The sequence below is a fragment of the Podarcis pityusensis genome (assembly GCF_964106645.2).
Source record: "Podarcis pityusensis genome assembly, chromosome: 7".
In the NCBI taxonomy this organism is placed as follows: Eukaryota; Metazoa; Chordata; class Lepidosauria; order Squamata; family Lacertidae; genus Podarcis; species Podarcis pityusensis.
The window spans coordinates 67,668,664-67,681,197 of NC_138031.1; the positions used below are offsets into that span (position 1 = coordinate 67,668,664).

General features: G+C 41.8%; 1 protein-coding gene across 1 annotated transcript; it reads right to left on the reverse strand.

The window, feature by feature from the left end:
- Positions 1-1,071: 1,071 nt before the first annotated feature.
- On the reverse strand, positions 1,072-8,469 carry LOC308481840 (serpin B3-like; the record flags this gene model as incomplete). Its single annotated transcript, XM_081014549.1, has 6 exons — positions 1,072-1,464; positions 3,630-3,791; positions 5,723-5,865; positions 7,495-7,612; positions 7,820-7,963; positions 8,437-8,469. The coding sequence occupies 6 exons, from the start codon at positions 8,467-8,469 to the stop codon at positions 1,072-1,074; spliced, it is 993 nt and encodes a 330-aa protein (XP_080870675.1).
- Between the last annotated feature and the right edge of the window lie 4,065 nt (positions 8,470-12,534).

Here is a 12,534-nt window from a genome sequence, read left to right on the forward strand (position 1 = left end):
TCTCAGCCCAAGAGTTCAGCAGACTCAGTTTTTGTAGCTGGAGTCAACCCCCCCAGGCCAGGTGGGAAAGGCCTGCAAGGCAGGGGGCAGATCTCCCAGGACTCAGCAGGTTTGGGGGAAACCAAAGATTTGCCTAAGTACCAAAAGAAAAAAGAAAAACATGGCTGGTCCTACTTAGTACGCATTAGCATGTTTGACTGAGTGAAACATACATCTTTGAAGAAAAAGAGACAGCAATGTTTTATCTGAATGCTTGCTTTTATTAAGAATCAGTGGTACAGAAAAATGTTACTCGCACTGAACACAGTGACATTAGTCACTTCTTTTGGGTGGGTGGGGGGTTTATGAGAAAAGTCTTGCACAAGCAACAATTCTAATCCAACTGACAAAGGTCACCCTAAAAGATTAGCAAAACTTCCAGCAGTTTTCAAGAGCTTTTTGCCAGCAGCCATGTAAATATTAGCATATAAAAAGGAAAAAATTCCTTCCAGTAGCACCTTAAAGACCTTAAAGCACCTTAAAGACCAACTAAGTTAGTTCTTGGTATGAGCTTTCGTGTGCAAGCACACTTCTTCAGATACTGTTTATAAATTTCAACCTTCAGATACTGTTTATAAATTTCAACCTTGTATGAGCAGCCCCTGCCTGGCTGATGTCATGTCATGTTACAAATTATGCATGCATTGAATCTCAAATGTCAGTATGACATATCTGAAACAATTGAAAAATATTTAGAGGTACGATGTGTATCTGAAGAAGTGTGCTTGCACACGAAAGCTCATACCAAGAACTAACTTAGTTGGTCTTTAAGGTGCTACTGGAAGGAATTTTTTTGTTTTGACTATGGCAGACCAACACGGCTACCTATCTGTAACTGAAACATATAAAAAGGGTTAGGGGGGAGAGGAGATTTAGGATTTAGATGTTTTATTCTGGATTAAGATCTGCTGGGTTTCAAGCACTGTTATAAAACGAATTCCTAGCACCAAATGTCTCATGTTGTCTACCTCTCACTGTACTGTAGCTGTGTTGTGCTTATATCAGTTTTATTGCCAGCCACTAGAGTGCTACTTATTCTGGTCTAGCAAATTTGCCAAAGGCAATAAGGCTTTGGGTGCGTTTGTGCAGGACAAAATACAAGAAAGGATGGTTAGCCAGGAATGCCTTTGGTTCCTGACGTGGACGCCTATCCCCTGGGCAAGCGGGGGCCTCTGCTTCTTCACCGCCCTCCTCATCAATCTCGATAAAAGTATCGTGGACAAGCTGAGTCAGAGCCACACCTTCTGTTGTGGTTGCGCCAGATAAATCTGCTTTCTCAGGATCAGTCAGAGGTGACAGGTCTAAGTATGCATTAACTTCGACGCTCTTTTCTAAACTGAATTTAGGGATAACCACCTCAACTTCTTCTGGCTTCAGAATGCAGGACCAGTTGAGCAGTTGGTCGTAGCTAAGTCCGTCTTCCAGCTGGAGGTGCAAAGAAATGACAGTGACGTGATTGATACACTGATCAATAAAAGAAACCAGATTCAGATATCATTGTAAAATGAGCTTTTTGATAGGAAATAACCGCATGACATAGATCTGGCAACAAACATTGACAAAACAATATTTTCCTAGCACATCGTACCTCTAAATATTTTTCAATTGTTTCAGAAATGTCATACTGACATTTGAGATTCAATGCATGCATAATTTGTAACATGACATGACATCAGCCAGGCAGGGGCTGCTCATACAAGGTTGAAATTTATAAACAGTCAAATGGTGCCTTGTGTCATTTCTAGAGTCTCAAAGTTGGTGGGACTAGTTTGCGATTCCCTGGTTGTGCTGGGTCCATTTACCTCAGACCACAGCTAAATTGGTCCAGAAGAGAGACTGTGTACTGGAGTTGGGAGCTAGGGTTGCACAGCAGGGGCACCGCAGTCAGAGGGTGGCAAAAGTAAAAGAATTTGATAACCGAGCAGCAGTCAACTTGGGAGGGTTCACACTGACTGCAGTTGGAAGTGTAGGAAATGTGTAACAGGAACTCAGTGACCACAGCTCAGTGATAGAACTTGCCCTTTGAGTGTAGAAGCTCTCAAGTTCAATCGTTGGCATCTCCAGTACAGTGGTACTTCGGGTTACATACGCTTCAGGTTACATACGCTTCAGGTTACAGACTCCACTAACCCAGAAATAGTGCTTCGGGTTAAGAACTTTGCTTCAAGATAAGAACAGAAATTGTGTTCCGGCGGCGTGGCAGCAACAGAAGGCCCCATTAGCTAAAGTGGTGCTTCAGGTTAAGAACAGTTTTAGGTTAAGTACAGACCTCCAGAACGAATTAAGAACTTAACCCGAGGTACCACTGTATAGTATATGATGCATTTGAAACACTGCCACGCTTGAGTAGACAATGCTGGATAAATCACCTGGCCTGGTTGAAGGCAGTTTTACATGGGTTTGAGAGTTAGGAACAAAGGTTGGTGTGGCGTTTGCCTCCTAGGTGGGTCATAAGGAAAGAGTTAAATGAGTGTGATGTGACTGGCCAGAGAGAAACTGATAGGAGGAGTTAGAGTTAGAGTCGGAGTTGTGTGGAAGTCAGCTGAGAGTTGGGGGTTGGAGAAGAAAGAGGGAGGATAAGTCTGTGGGTTGGTTGAGTTATGTTGTGAGAGAGTGAGAGGAATTGTTAGGTGGAGTCAGATAGATAGTTGGGATAATCAGTTTGAAGTTGTTAGGAACGTATGGGACAGTAAAAGAAACTAAGATTAAGAAACTGCCAAGAAAAATTAACTGAAACCATTAGCTTGTTCATGCCTATAAAATAAACTTGATTATTTGTTAATGTTAACAACTGTCTGGACTCCGTGTGTACCCGTGAGAAATGGGTTGGTGGCAGCAAAGAGGCAATCAGAGTGCTGGCACAGGGATCAATAGACCGTCAAACGTCCGGAGACCCTGTGTGATTGCCACAGTTGGCATCAGTGAAGTGCTTCGGCTAGTGCAAGGACCTCTGTTTCTGCAACTGAACTTTTCCTCCCTTGCCTCCTTAGTGCAATCCAAAGTCCTTGCACTAGTGGAAGCACTTCACTGATGCCAACCTATCTTCCTAACTCTCAAACCTGAATCATAAACTGTGACCTGGCTTAGTGAGCCAGTGTGGTGTAGTGGTTAAGAGCGGTAGTCTCCTAATCTGGGGAACCGGGTTCGCTTCTCCGCTCCTCCACATGCAGCTGCTGGGTGACCTTGGGCCAGTCACACTTCTCTGAAGTCTCTCAGCCCCACTCACCTCACAGAGTGTTTGTTGTGGGGGAGGAAGGGAAAGGAGAATGTTAGCCGCTTTGAGACTCCTGAAGGGGAGTGAAAGGCGGGATATCAAATCCAAACTCTTCTTCTTCTTCTTAGTGAGCTATAACAAATGTGTGTGCTCAGGCCCCAGAGCCCTCTTCAGGTGTGGACAACAACAGGGGAAGACAACAACAAGCCCTACAGCTGGCAAGCAATAGGGATCCTCTGGATTGCCAAGCCTGGCACAAAAATGAGGGGCTTTGCTTTTTGGTTTTGTCAGCGCTACAAGCAACTTCAGTTTCAGAACCTGTTTGTAAAGGAGATGTTAGTCCTATGGGAAGGGGGAGGAATCATCAGAATGTCACCTGATGAAGAGATTCAGGGTCGCAGTCTCTGGGCAGCAATATGAACAAACTCAGCTCATTGTTTCTGTACGGAATCTCAAGCATCTGCACATCACATCCCTCAATCGTTCCGATATTATACTGGCCCTTCCGGTACATCAGCTGCACATTTGTGCAAACGTCCTGCGAGAAATATGAAGGAAAACAGAAAGTCAACTCATCTTTGTGCTCTGTGGGTTAGAATCATAAAATCATAGAAGAGTTGGAAGAGACCACAAGGGCCATCGAGTCCAACCCCCTGCCAAGCAGGAAACACCATCAGAGCACTCCTGACATATGGTTGTCAAGCCTCTGCTTAAAGACCTCCAAAGAAGGAGACTCCACCACACTCCTTGGCAGCAAATTCCACTGTCGAACAGCTCTTACTGTCAGGAAGTTCTTCCTAACGTTTAGGTGGAATCTTCTTTCTTGTAGTTTGGATCCATTGCTCCGTGTCCGCTTCTCTGGAGCAGCAGAAAACAGCCTTTCTCCCTCCTCTATGTGACATCCTTTTATATATTTGAACATGGCTATCATATCACCCCTTAACCTCCTCTTCTCCAGATTAGTTTTGTTTTTGTCAGTAACTGATCTGCAGAAAACTCTGAAATGCCATGTTCAAGCTTACCAATTCAGACACACGGAAATCCTTTTAGAGTTTCAAAACACCTGTTTGGCTCAAGATGCTGACAAATTCAAATCATGGGCACCCATGAAAATTTCCAGACACCAGTCACATAATAACTTATAATCACAAGCAACAATTGCCTGGTCTCCCTATGCATGTTCTTGTTCTTAGTTTAGTTGGGTGATGTTTATGCACAGACCAATGCAATAGATACAACAGGCAGAAAAATCAATACTCTCTGCTATTTTCAAGTGGTCTGTGGGAGTAAAAGCTCAGGAACCACTCTTTTAGAACAGAGACCAGGCTTCCTCAACATCGGCCCTCCAGATGTTTTTGAGACTACAATTCCCATCATCCCTGACCACTGGTCCTGCTAGCTAGAGATCATGGGAGTTGTAGGCCAAACACATCTGGAGGGCCAAGGCTGAAGAAGCTTGACATAGACCCATCCAATTAAATTGATTGGCAGTAGGAACAGAAGAAATTTCTTAAATATTTATTCATATACCACATTACTAAATTCACAGACATTGTCACACAATGATAGGACAGTCACTATTTTATATGGTGTTTTAAAAGAAGTGGACCAGTATCATGGAAGATAGGTCTACCTGTGGCTTTTAGCCATCATAACTAAACATGTAAACTTCATGTTCAGAAGCAATGGAGATTTGAGTAACGAGGAAGAGAACCAGTGTTCCCCTCCAGATGTTGTGGACTACAACTCCTATCATCCCTGACTACCTGAGGTCACGGGAAGTTAAGAATCAAACAGAATCTGGAAGGTGCCATGTTGGCTACCCCTGTACTAGAGATAAACAACAGAGGCTGACTGTTATTAAGAAAAGGCCAGACAGATGTTGTGCAACCAACAAGAATTTTACAAGAGCCTTACAGAGAAAAAGGACATACAGAAGGGAGTTGCTGGCAATAGAAACTGAAACTGCGAGTGCAGCTTAGGAGCTGATACAGGCACTTTCTAAAATGGTGGGCTAGGATGGTTAATACACTGTAGCCTTCACCACCAAGGTCTGCTTATGAGTTGGTCTAGAAACAAGGAAATTTTAAAGTTCTTGCACCCTCCTTTGTTCACTTGTTCTCTTGTTTAAAAACAAAAGAATTCTGCAGAGCTAGAAAATCCCAGAAAACAATACAGAACCAGTTTTATATTCTCCTTCCCAACTCATATGATCAACAAAGAAAGTGGTGGTTGAATCTTCTTTGAAACCAGGTTGAGCAGTTTATGTTGCATTATTCCTGTGTAGCTCATAAAGATCCCGTTGTTCCAACAGAGCTTGAGTAACCTTTGAAAAGTACCTGAAACCATCAATGGTGCCACATAGACACCATTTCTTAGAGTCCTCTTCTTGCTCTGAAAACATTTAGAGCATAAGGAAATACAAAGCTCTAGGTATATTTCTGGAACAGGTATATTTCTGGAACTTACCTCAGTCAAGTAGAATCTATCTACTCTGGTGAGTTCTTTGTCAAATTTCACATCCCATTGCCCTTTAAAGTAGAGAGCGTTCACGTGCAGAAGTTGAGCGAGACAATCAAAGCTGTCCTTCGGGAGAAGATCCTGGATTTTACCTTTAAAACAATATTGGGCCTTCTGTAGTTTATTTGTAGTACAGGAAGGAAGACTCACACTCATCCCTTGTTACCAAGGATGAGCCACCAATGTCTGTTGTCTCCCTCACAGATGTTTACATTGGGATCACTTCCATACCATACATTTAAGCATATTGCAGATTTAAAGCAGATTTGGAAAGGGCACAAGGGCACATGATGGGGAGGAGAGAGGGAAGGTCCTATTGCATCACAGGAAGCATTGTGCTGGCTTCTGCTGGTACAACCATTTAGTTGAATATGGATGTGACCTTGCACTGTGACCTCTTTGAGGCAAGGACCTATCTATTTTCTTACATCACCCTGTAAAGTGTCCTGCACATTGATGGTGCTGCATACATAATAAATATGAGAAGGCTTCTGGATCTTTAGGCATATGGACCCATTAAAAATTAAAAGAAGGTTTCAGTCTGGAGAAGACATCATGCCCAGCCATATACCAAAGGGATTGTGGAAAACATTAATGTCTTCAGGAAGAGACAATCATTTATTTGCTTAAGGGAAATAAAACCTGAAAACTTGAATTTCTTTTTATTGCTAATATACAAAGCATACTAACTAAGCAAATGGTTACTGCTACATTAACTGTAGTGTGTGCTAATACACTTAGCTTCAAAGGGATGGCATCAGATCACAAGTTATTCATACTATTGCACACCACCCCAGTGGTGCAAGATTCCAGGGGTTCCAGGCACATATCCAGGGTTCGAGTTTTCTGAGAATGAGGGACAGCGGAGACTGTGGTGCCTTTATGATCTATGGTTTATTTACATACATACATACATACATACATATACATACACATACACACACACACACACACAACCAGAGCCTGCAATGGAGGGGTTCATACCATTTAATACCCCAAGGGGGCATTACTTCCCCCATAGTAGCAGTCTTGGATTAAAACAGAAATCAGGCATGTCTCTGTCTCTGTGCTTCCCAGCCACCTGATTCTAACTTCTAGCTAACATAACTCCCCTCTCAACTTTGGCCTTTGTCTTTCTAACACCCATTTGCTGTCTGGCACAGAGTCACTTCCTTTGTCATTTTAGTAGTCCATACTTTGGCTATGAAGGGACATGGATGGTGCTGTGGTCTAAACCGCTGAGCCTAGGGCTTGCCAATCAGAAGGTCGGCGGGTCGAATCCCCGCGACGGGGTGAGCTCCTGTTGCTCAGTCCCTGCTCCTGCCAACCTAGCAGTTCGAAAGCACGTCAAAGTGCAAGTAGATAAATAGGTACCCCTCTGGCAGGAAGGTAAACGGCGTTTCCGTGTGCTGCTCTGGTTCGCCAGAAGCGGCTTAGTCATGCTGGACACATGACCCGGAAGCTGTATGCCGGCTCCCTCAGCCAATAAAGCGAGATGAGCACCGCCACCCCAGAGTCATCCGCGACTGGACCTAACGGTCAGGAGTCCCTTTACCTTTACCTTTACTTTGGCTATTACTTCACCAGGAAGCTAGCCTAGCTATTCCATGTGTTTGAATCCTTGCTTAGATGTTAACACTTGCTGGATCCAGGAATGAGAAGGGTCTTGCGGGCATACAGCTTCCTCCCCCCCCAAAAAAAACCCCACTTCATAATAATACCATGTGTCTGGACTTCAACCCAAAGGTTTATCAGCCTCCGGACTTCTTCTGGGGCATTGTGAATGTCAGCTCCATCCACCTCGGTCAAGTACAGTTTCAGAGCACAGTACAGGAATTTCTGTATGAAAACAGGAATAATTATTTAACACATTACTGAAAGTTCTTTCTCTGTGTGCCTAGAATTAAGCAGCTAACAACAAGCATTATCAATTTATCCAAGTTTTGAATAATAGCAAACCAGCTAAAGCATTTGTACCAAACTGTTTTGGAGATATGACGCTACGCTTTGAAAGTTGGACCGCATAATGAACCGTCCAGAAATTACCTGAAGGAAAGCAATGGACTGGTCTCCGTAGAGCCGGTTGGCAAAGCTCAGCTCATAGTTGGTGCTGGGCTTATCGAGTTCTGCAAGGATTCTGTGGAAAGCAGTGTGGACTGCTGAGGGTTTCTCACACTCATAATCAGGCACCTTCAAGGAACAAAACTAATGTCATTACATCTAAACATCTGAGCTCTATGTGTTCATCGCTTGATTAATTGCACATGTGACTGAGCCCTAAATGTAACTTATTCTTATGTTTCAATGGAGCCAGTTCACACATATTGTGGAGAGTAACCAAGGAATTAGAAATCAAAGGATGCCCAGGTATGTGTCAATCATGTCCAGGGCACATAGTTAATTGTTCCGAATCTCTTCACAATTAGAGTTGCGTGATTAACGTCTTCAACTGCTTTGGACGTTTCTCTACAGAGTCTATTACACAGGTTGGTATTCAACTAAGTTTTACTCAGAGTATACTCATTGACATTTAAGGACCTAAGAGTCTTTCTCATTAATTTCCATGGGTCTGATCTCAGTAAAATGTGGTTGACTTCCACCCATAGAACATATTGAAGGGGCTACTATACAGGAGACCTGAAACCACTCCTTCTTTATTGAACCTGTGCTGTACGTTTCTCCAATTTTTCACACATAATAGTACTAATACTCAGCATTTTGTCAAGTGTTCAAAGAACATCACATAGTATTTTTGCACTTCTTACAACAAACTGTTTTGTTATCACAATTATAAAAAGTACAAATGATCAAAATCATAAAATAAAACCACAAAACTATAAAACCAGAAAACTATAAGGGCTATAAATAGATACTAAAAATAAAGTAAAAATAACCCTGCATCTGTGTTGCTGATGGGAAAGAGTGGTTTTCTTAGGGCTACCTGATGGGTTCACAACCATCCTTTGAAATTCACACTTATTTGAATTTTGTGATGCATTTCTCCAATGAAAGAGTGTTTTAAAAATGCATATATTAGAGGATACTGTGCATAAATATGAACATATAGGTGAATATAGCATATAAATGCATTGTAACAGGAGAAATTGCTTGCAAAGATGCATATATCAGTCAAAACTGCAGGCAAAGATAAACTTTTTATAAAAGAATGGAAATGGTTTACTGAATATTTACAGATAAACTGTAAACAGATAAAAACATTAGCAGGATTAATGTAATAGTCTATATATTTACAGTAGATAAATAAATGAGCAAGTTATTTGAACCTGGATATGCAGAAGATATTAAAAAAATAAGCAACTGCAGAAAGAGGGGAAGTCAAAATTTGGAAATGTTAAATTGATTGGAAAACTAATGAAATGTATAAATTTGGAAAATATAAATAAGAACCTTAAAAAACTGCATTCAAAGATGTGTTTATTAGGAGAAATTTGCACTAAAATGTTGAAGAATTTTTACGAGGATTTTTTAATCTATAAAATGCATTTTTTGCAGAAATGTGGAGAACTGAACTTAAGATTGGAAAAATGAGAAGCTGGGAGAACTGAAATTGACACACCCTTCCATCCCTACTTCTGAGTAAACATGCTAGGATTGCGCTGTTAGAAGCTACACACCATATCAAGTCTTACTAGCTCTTACAGCCCAACTAATTCTCTTACATTTCCCAGTTTGGGCCCATTACCTCATGTTGAGGACAACATGAAGATTCGGGTCTCTGCCTGCTGTCTGTAGGACTGCCACGTGGAGTTGCTCCTAGACGCAACCCCTCTTTAATATCGTGAGAGCGAAGACCCTAAAATGAAAACAAAGCACTGCTGTGTCCAGTGGAATGTCAAATGCTGTCCATTTAATGTAGTATGGCAAAACAAACTATTAAGCAGTGTGCAGAGGCCCTCCCCAAGAAAACACAGAGCAAGTTGATGCATTCTCCCCTTCATAGGTATCATCTCTTCTCGATAGACCCCTTGACACATTCTAATTAATGCATGCTCCACACCAACACACACAAATGGAATTGTTTGAGAGAGAGTGGAGAAGAGCATGTTAGCCCAACCGCTGTCACTGCCCTCCATGAATCAGATGAATAACTTCTGAAATGTGTGAACCCACAACTTACAGATTTCAACAGCACCATAGCTTTCCCTGCCACTGTCTGCTTATCTTTCCATTTTCCTTTCCCACATAGCAGAACATCCCCATCCTTATCTTCTTGTAAAGTTGTAGAGAACTCCCTTCTCTGGTCAACCTCTTCTTGCACAGTTCCCTTTCTTCTGTGCCCTTTGCTTTTTCTGTATCCACTTTTCTTTTAAATATCTCTTTCTCCATCTGTTGCCTTCAGTTTTCCTGACTGTAGGCTGGCTCCACTTCCCCAGCTCCTCAGATGTATCCCCAGTCCTAACCATCTGCTGCATGTTATTTTACCCCCAACTAAACTGCAACATTCCCTTCTCCCCTATATTTGATATAATATTTGTATACTGCTTTTCCAGCAACCAGTTTAGCTCAAAACAACTCGCAATAATCACAATAGCATTAAAAACAATAAACATGTATCCCCAGTCCTAACCATCTGCTGCATGTGATTTTACCCCCAACTAAACTGGCAACATTCCCTTCTCCCCTATATTTGATATAATATTTGTATACTGTTTTTCCAGCAACCAGTTTAGCTCAAAGCGACTCGCAATAATCACAATAGCATTAAAAACAATAAACGTTGCAATCACTATATCTACCACAATAGCATATAAATAAAGCAAACAGCAGCAAAAAGTTCATTAAAACAATTATATAATTTTTAGTCAATTGACTATGCGTTGCTTGTTTCCCAAACTACTGAATACTTTGAGCTACTGGTCTAATTCAAGCAAAATACAAGAAGGTTAAATAAAGAAATACCACTGTTGGAGAGGTACGAAAATATAAAGGAGTTCTTAGTCTGTCTTCCAAGCGACCATAGCTTCTTCTGGTCCCAAAATATCTTCTCCGTACTGGAGCTCCACACTCTTTCAGTTCGTCCCAGTGAAGTATCTGGAATGGAATTGTAAGAGAACTTCAGTCATGGAAGTAAACAATGAGACAATACTAGTTAGTTCATTAATTGTGGGAAAGATAAAATGTGAACCCAAATCCTTACAGAGGAGATATTGTTCTTTCCCCTAAATAAGGATTCTTCCAAACAAGCATACACATGGGTGCTTTTCTTTGAGACCATGGAAGAATTGATTCATTCAACAGGGAGATACAGGTCAACCTCCCCACTTTTGCTCCTTAGGAACTTTATTGAGCCCCCCTGGACCCCATCCCCAGTGACACCCTATATATGACTGATGTTTTGTATGTGGCTCAGGCTTATCCACAAATATATTTTGCCTCACTCTTTCCAGGCACAAATTCTGTGTCCTAGCTCCCCTCTCTCTTTATTGCCCCATGAGCTTTCCCCGTGAAAACCCGCTCTTTAAAGCTGAATCAGAGCAAACAACTATTTGGGTTTTCTGTGTATTGCCACTTGCTCCAATTCAGCGGCAAAGAGTGGGAATTCACGGGAAAAGCTCTGGAGAGAGAAAAAAGTGAGGGCACTCAGATGGAGCTTTAAGGTACAGACCATGTATGGAAAGCGTGGAGGAAAAGTAAGTGTGGATAAGCCCTCAGTGTGGGGACAGTAAATATAATGTCCTACAGCTGTTGTTATATTATAGCTCACATCATCCCTGACAATTGACCATGTTGACTAGGTCTGATGCAAGTTGGAGTCCAACAACACTGGCTATCCTTGATTTAGTGGCTTGCACATTTTTCAAGCCTGGCTTAGACCATTCATAATAAGATTCTTTGTATTCTTTTAGACAATGAAGCCATTGAACAAAACAACAATATAATGTGTTTTTTATGACTACCCCTCCCCCATTAAAGAGATAGATCTTTCTTCTAATATCTTCATTTTCTAACTGATATCCCTATCCCCACCACCTTGCAGCCTGAAGCAGCACAATCCAGGAGGTCTGTCCCATTATACTGAATATTTTGATCTCCTCTTCCTTGGATTTCAATTAATCTTCTAACAGTAGAAGCTGTAGAGCATACTCTTTCATAAGACCTCAGAGTGACTAACATATACGTTTCTCCTAAGCAGAGTACAGGTCCAAACTAGCTTAGCTTACTAGCGGAGCTGTGTCATGTGTATTCAGACCAGTTGCTGACTTGCTCTACTTGGGATTGTGCAATTGCTCATTCACGTCAACAATATACTTGAATGTAGCAAGACTAGGAATGTAGGAAGATGCCTTGTTCTGAGTCAAGATTGTCCATCTATCCCAGTGTTGTCTACCCTGGCTGACAGTTGTTCTCCAGGGTGTCAAGCAGACCTCTTACCTTAACCTTCCACCTTATCCTTTTAAGATGGAGATGCCAGGTATATAACAAGAGACTTTCTGTGTGCAAGGCATGTACTCTACCACTTAGCTATAGCTATGGCTACTCTCCAAAAATTGAATATAATGGGTGAATATTACAAATAGGATGTTATTGTTGTTGTGAAATCTTCCCTGGCCTGGTGTCCTCCAGATGTTTTGGATGACAAAAACATGGCTGGGGTCTGATGGGAGTTGAAGTCCAAAATATCTGGAGGGTGCAAGGTTGCTGACAGCTGGCTCAGAGTGTTGGAAAACGTATCTCTAGTGCATAATCGAAGGTGAAATTGCTTGTGCATATATAGAATCATAGAATTGTAGAGTTGGAAG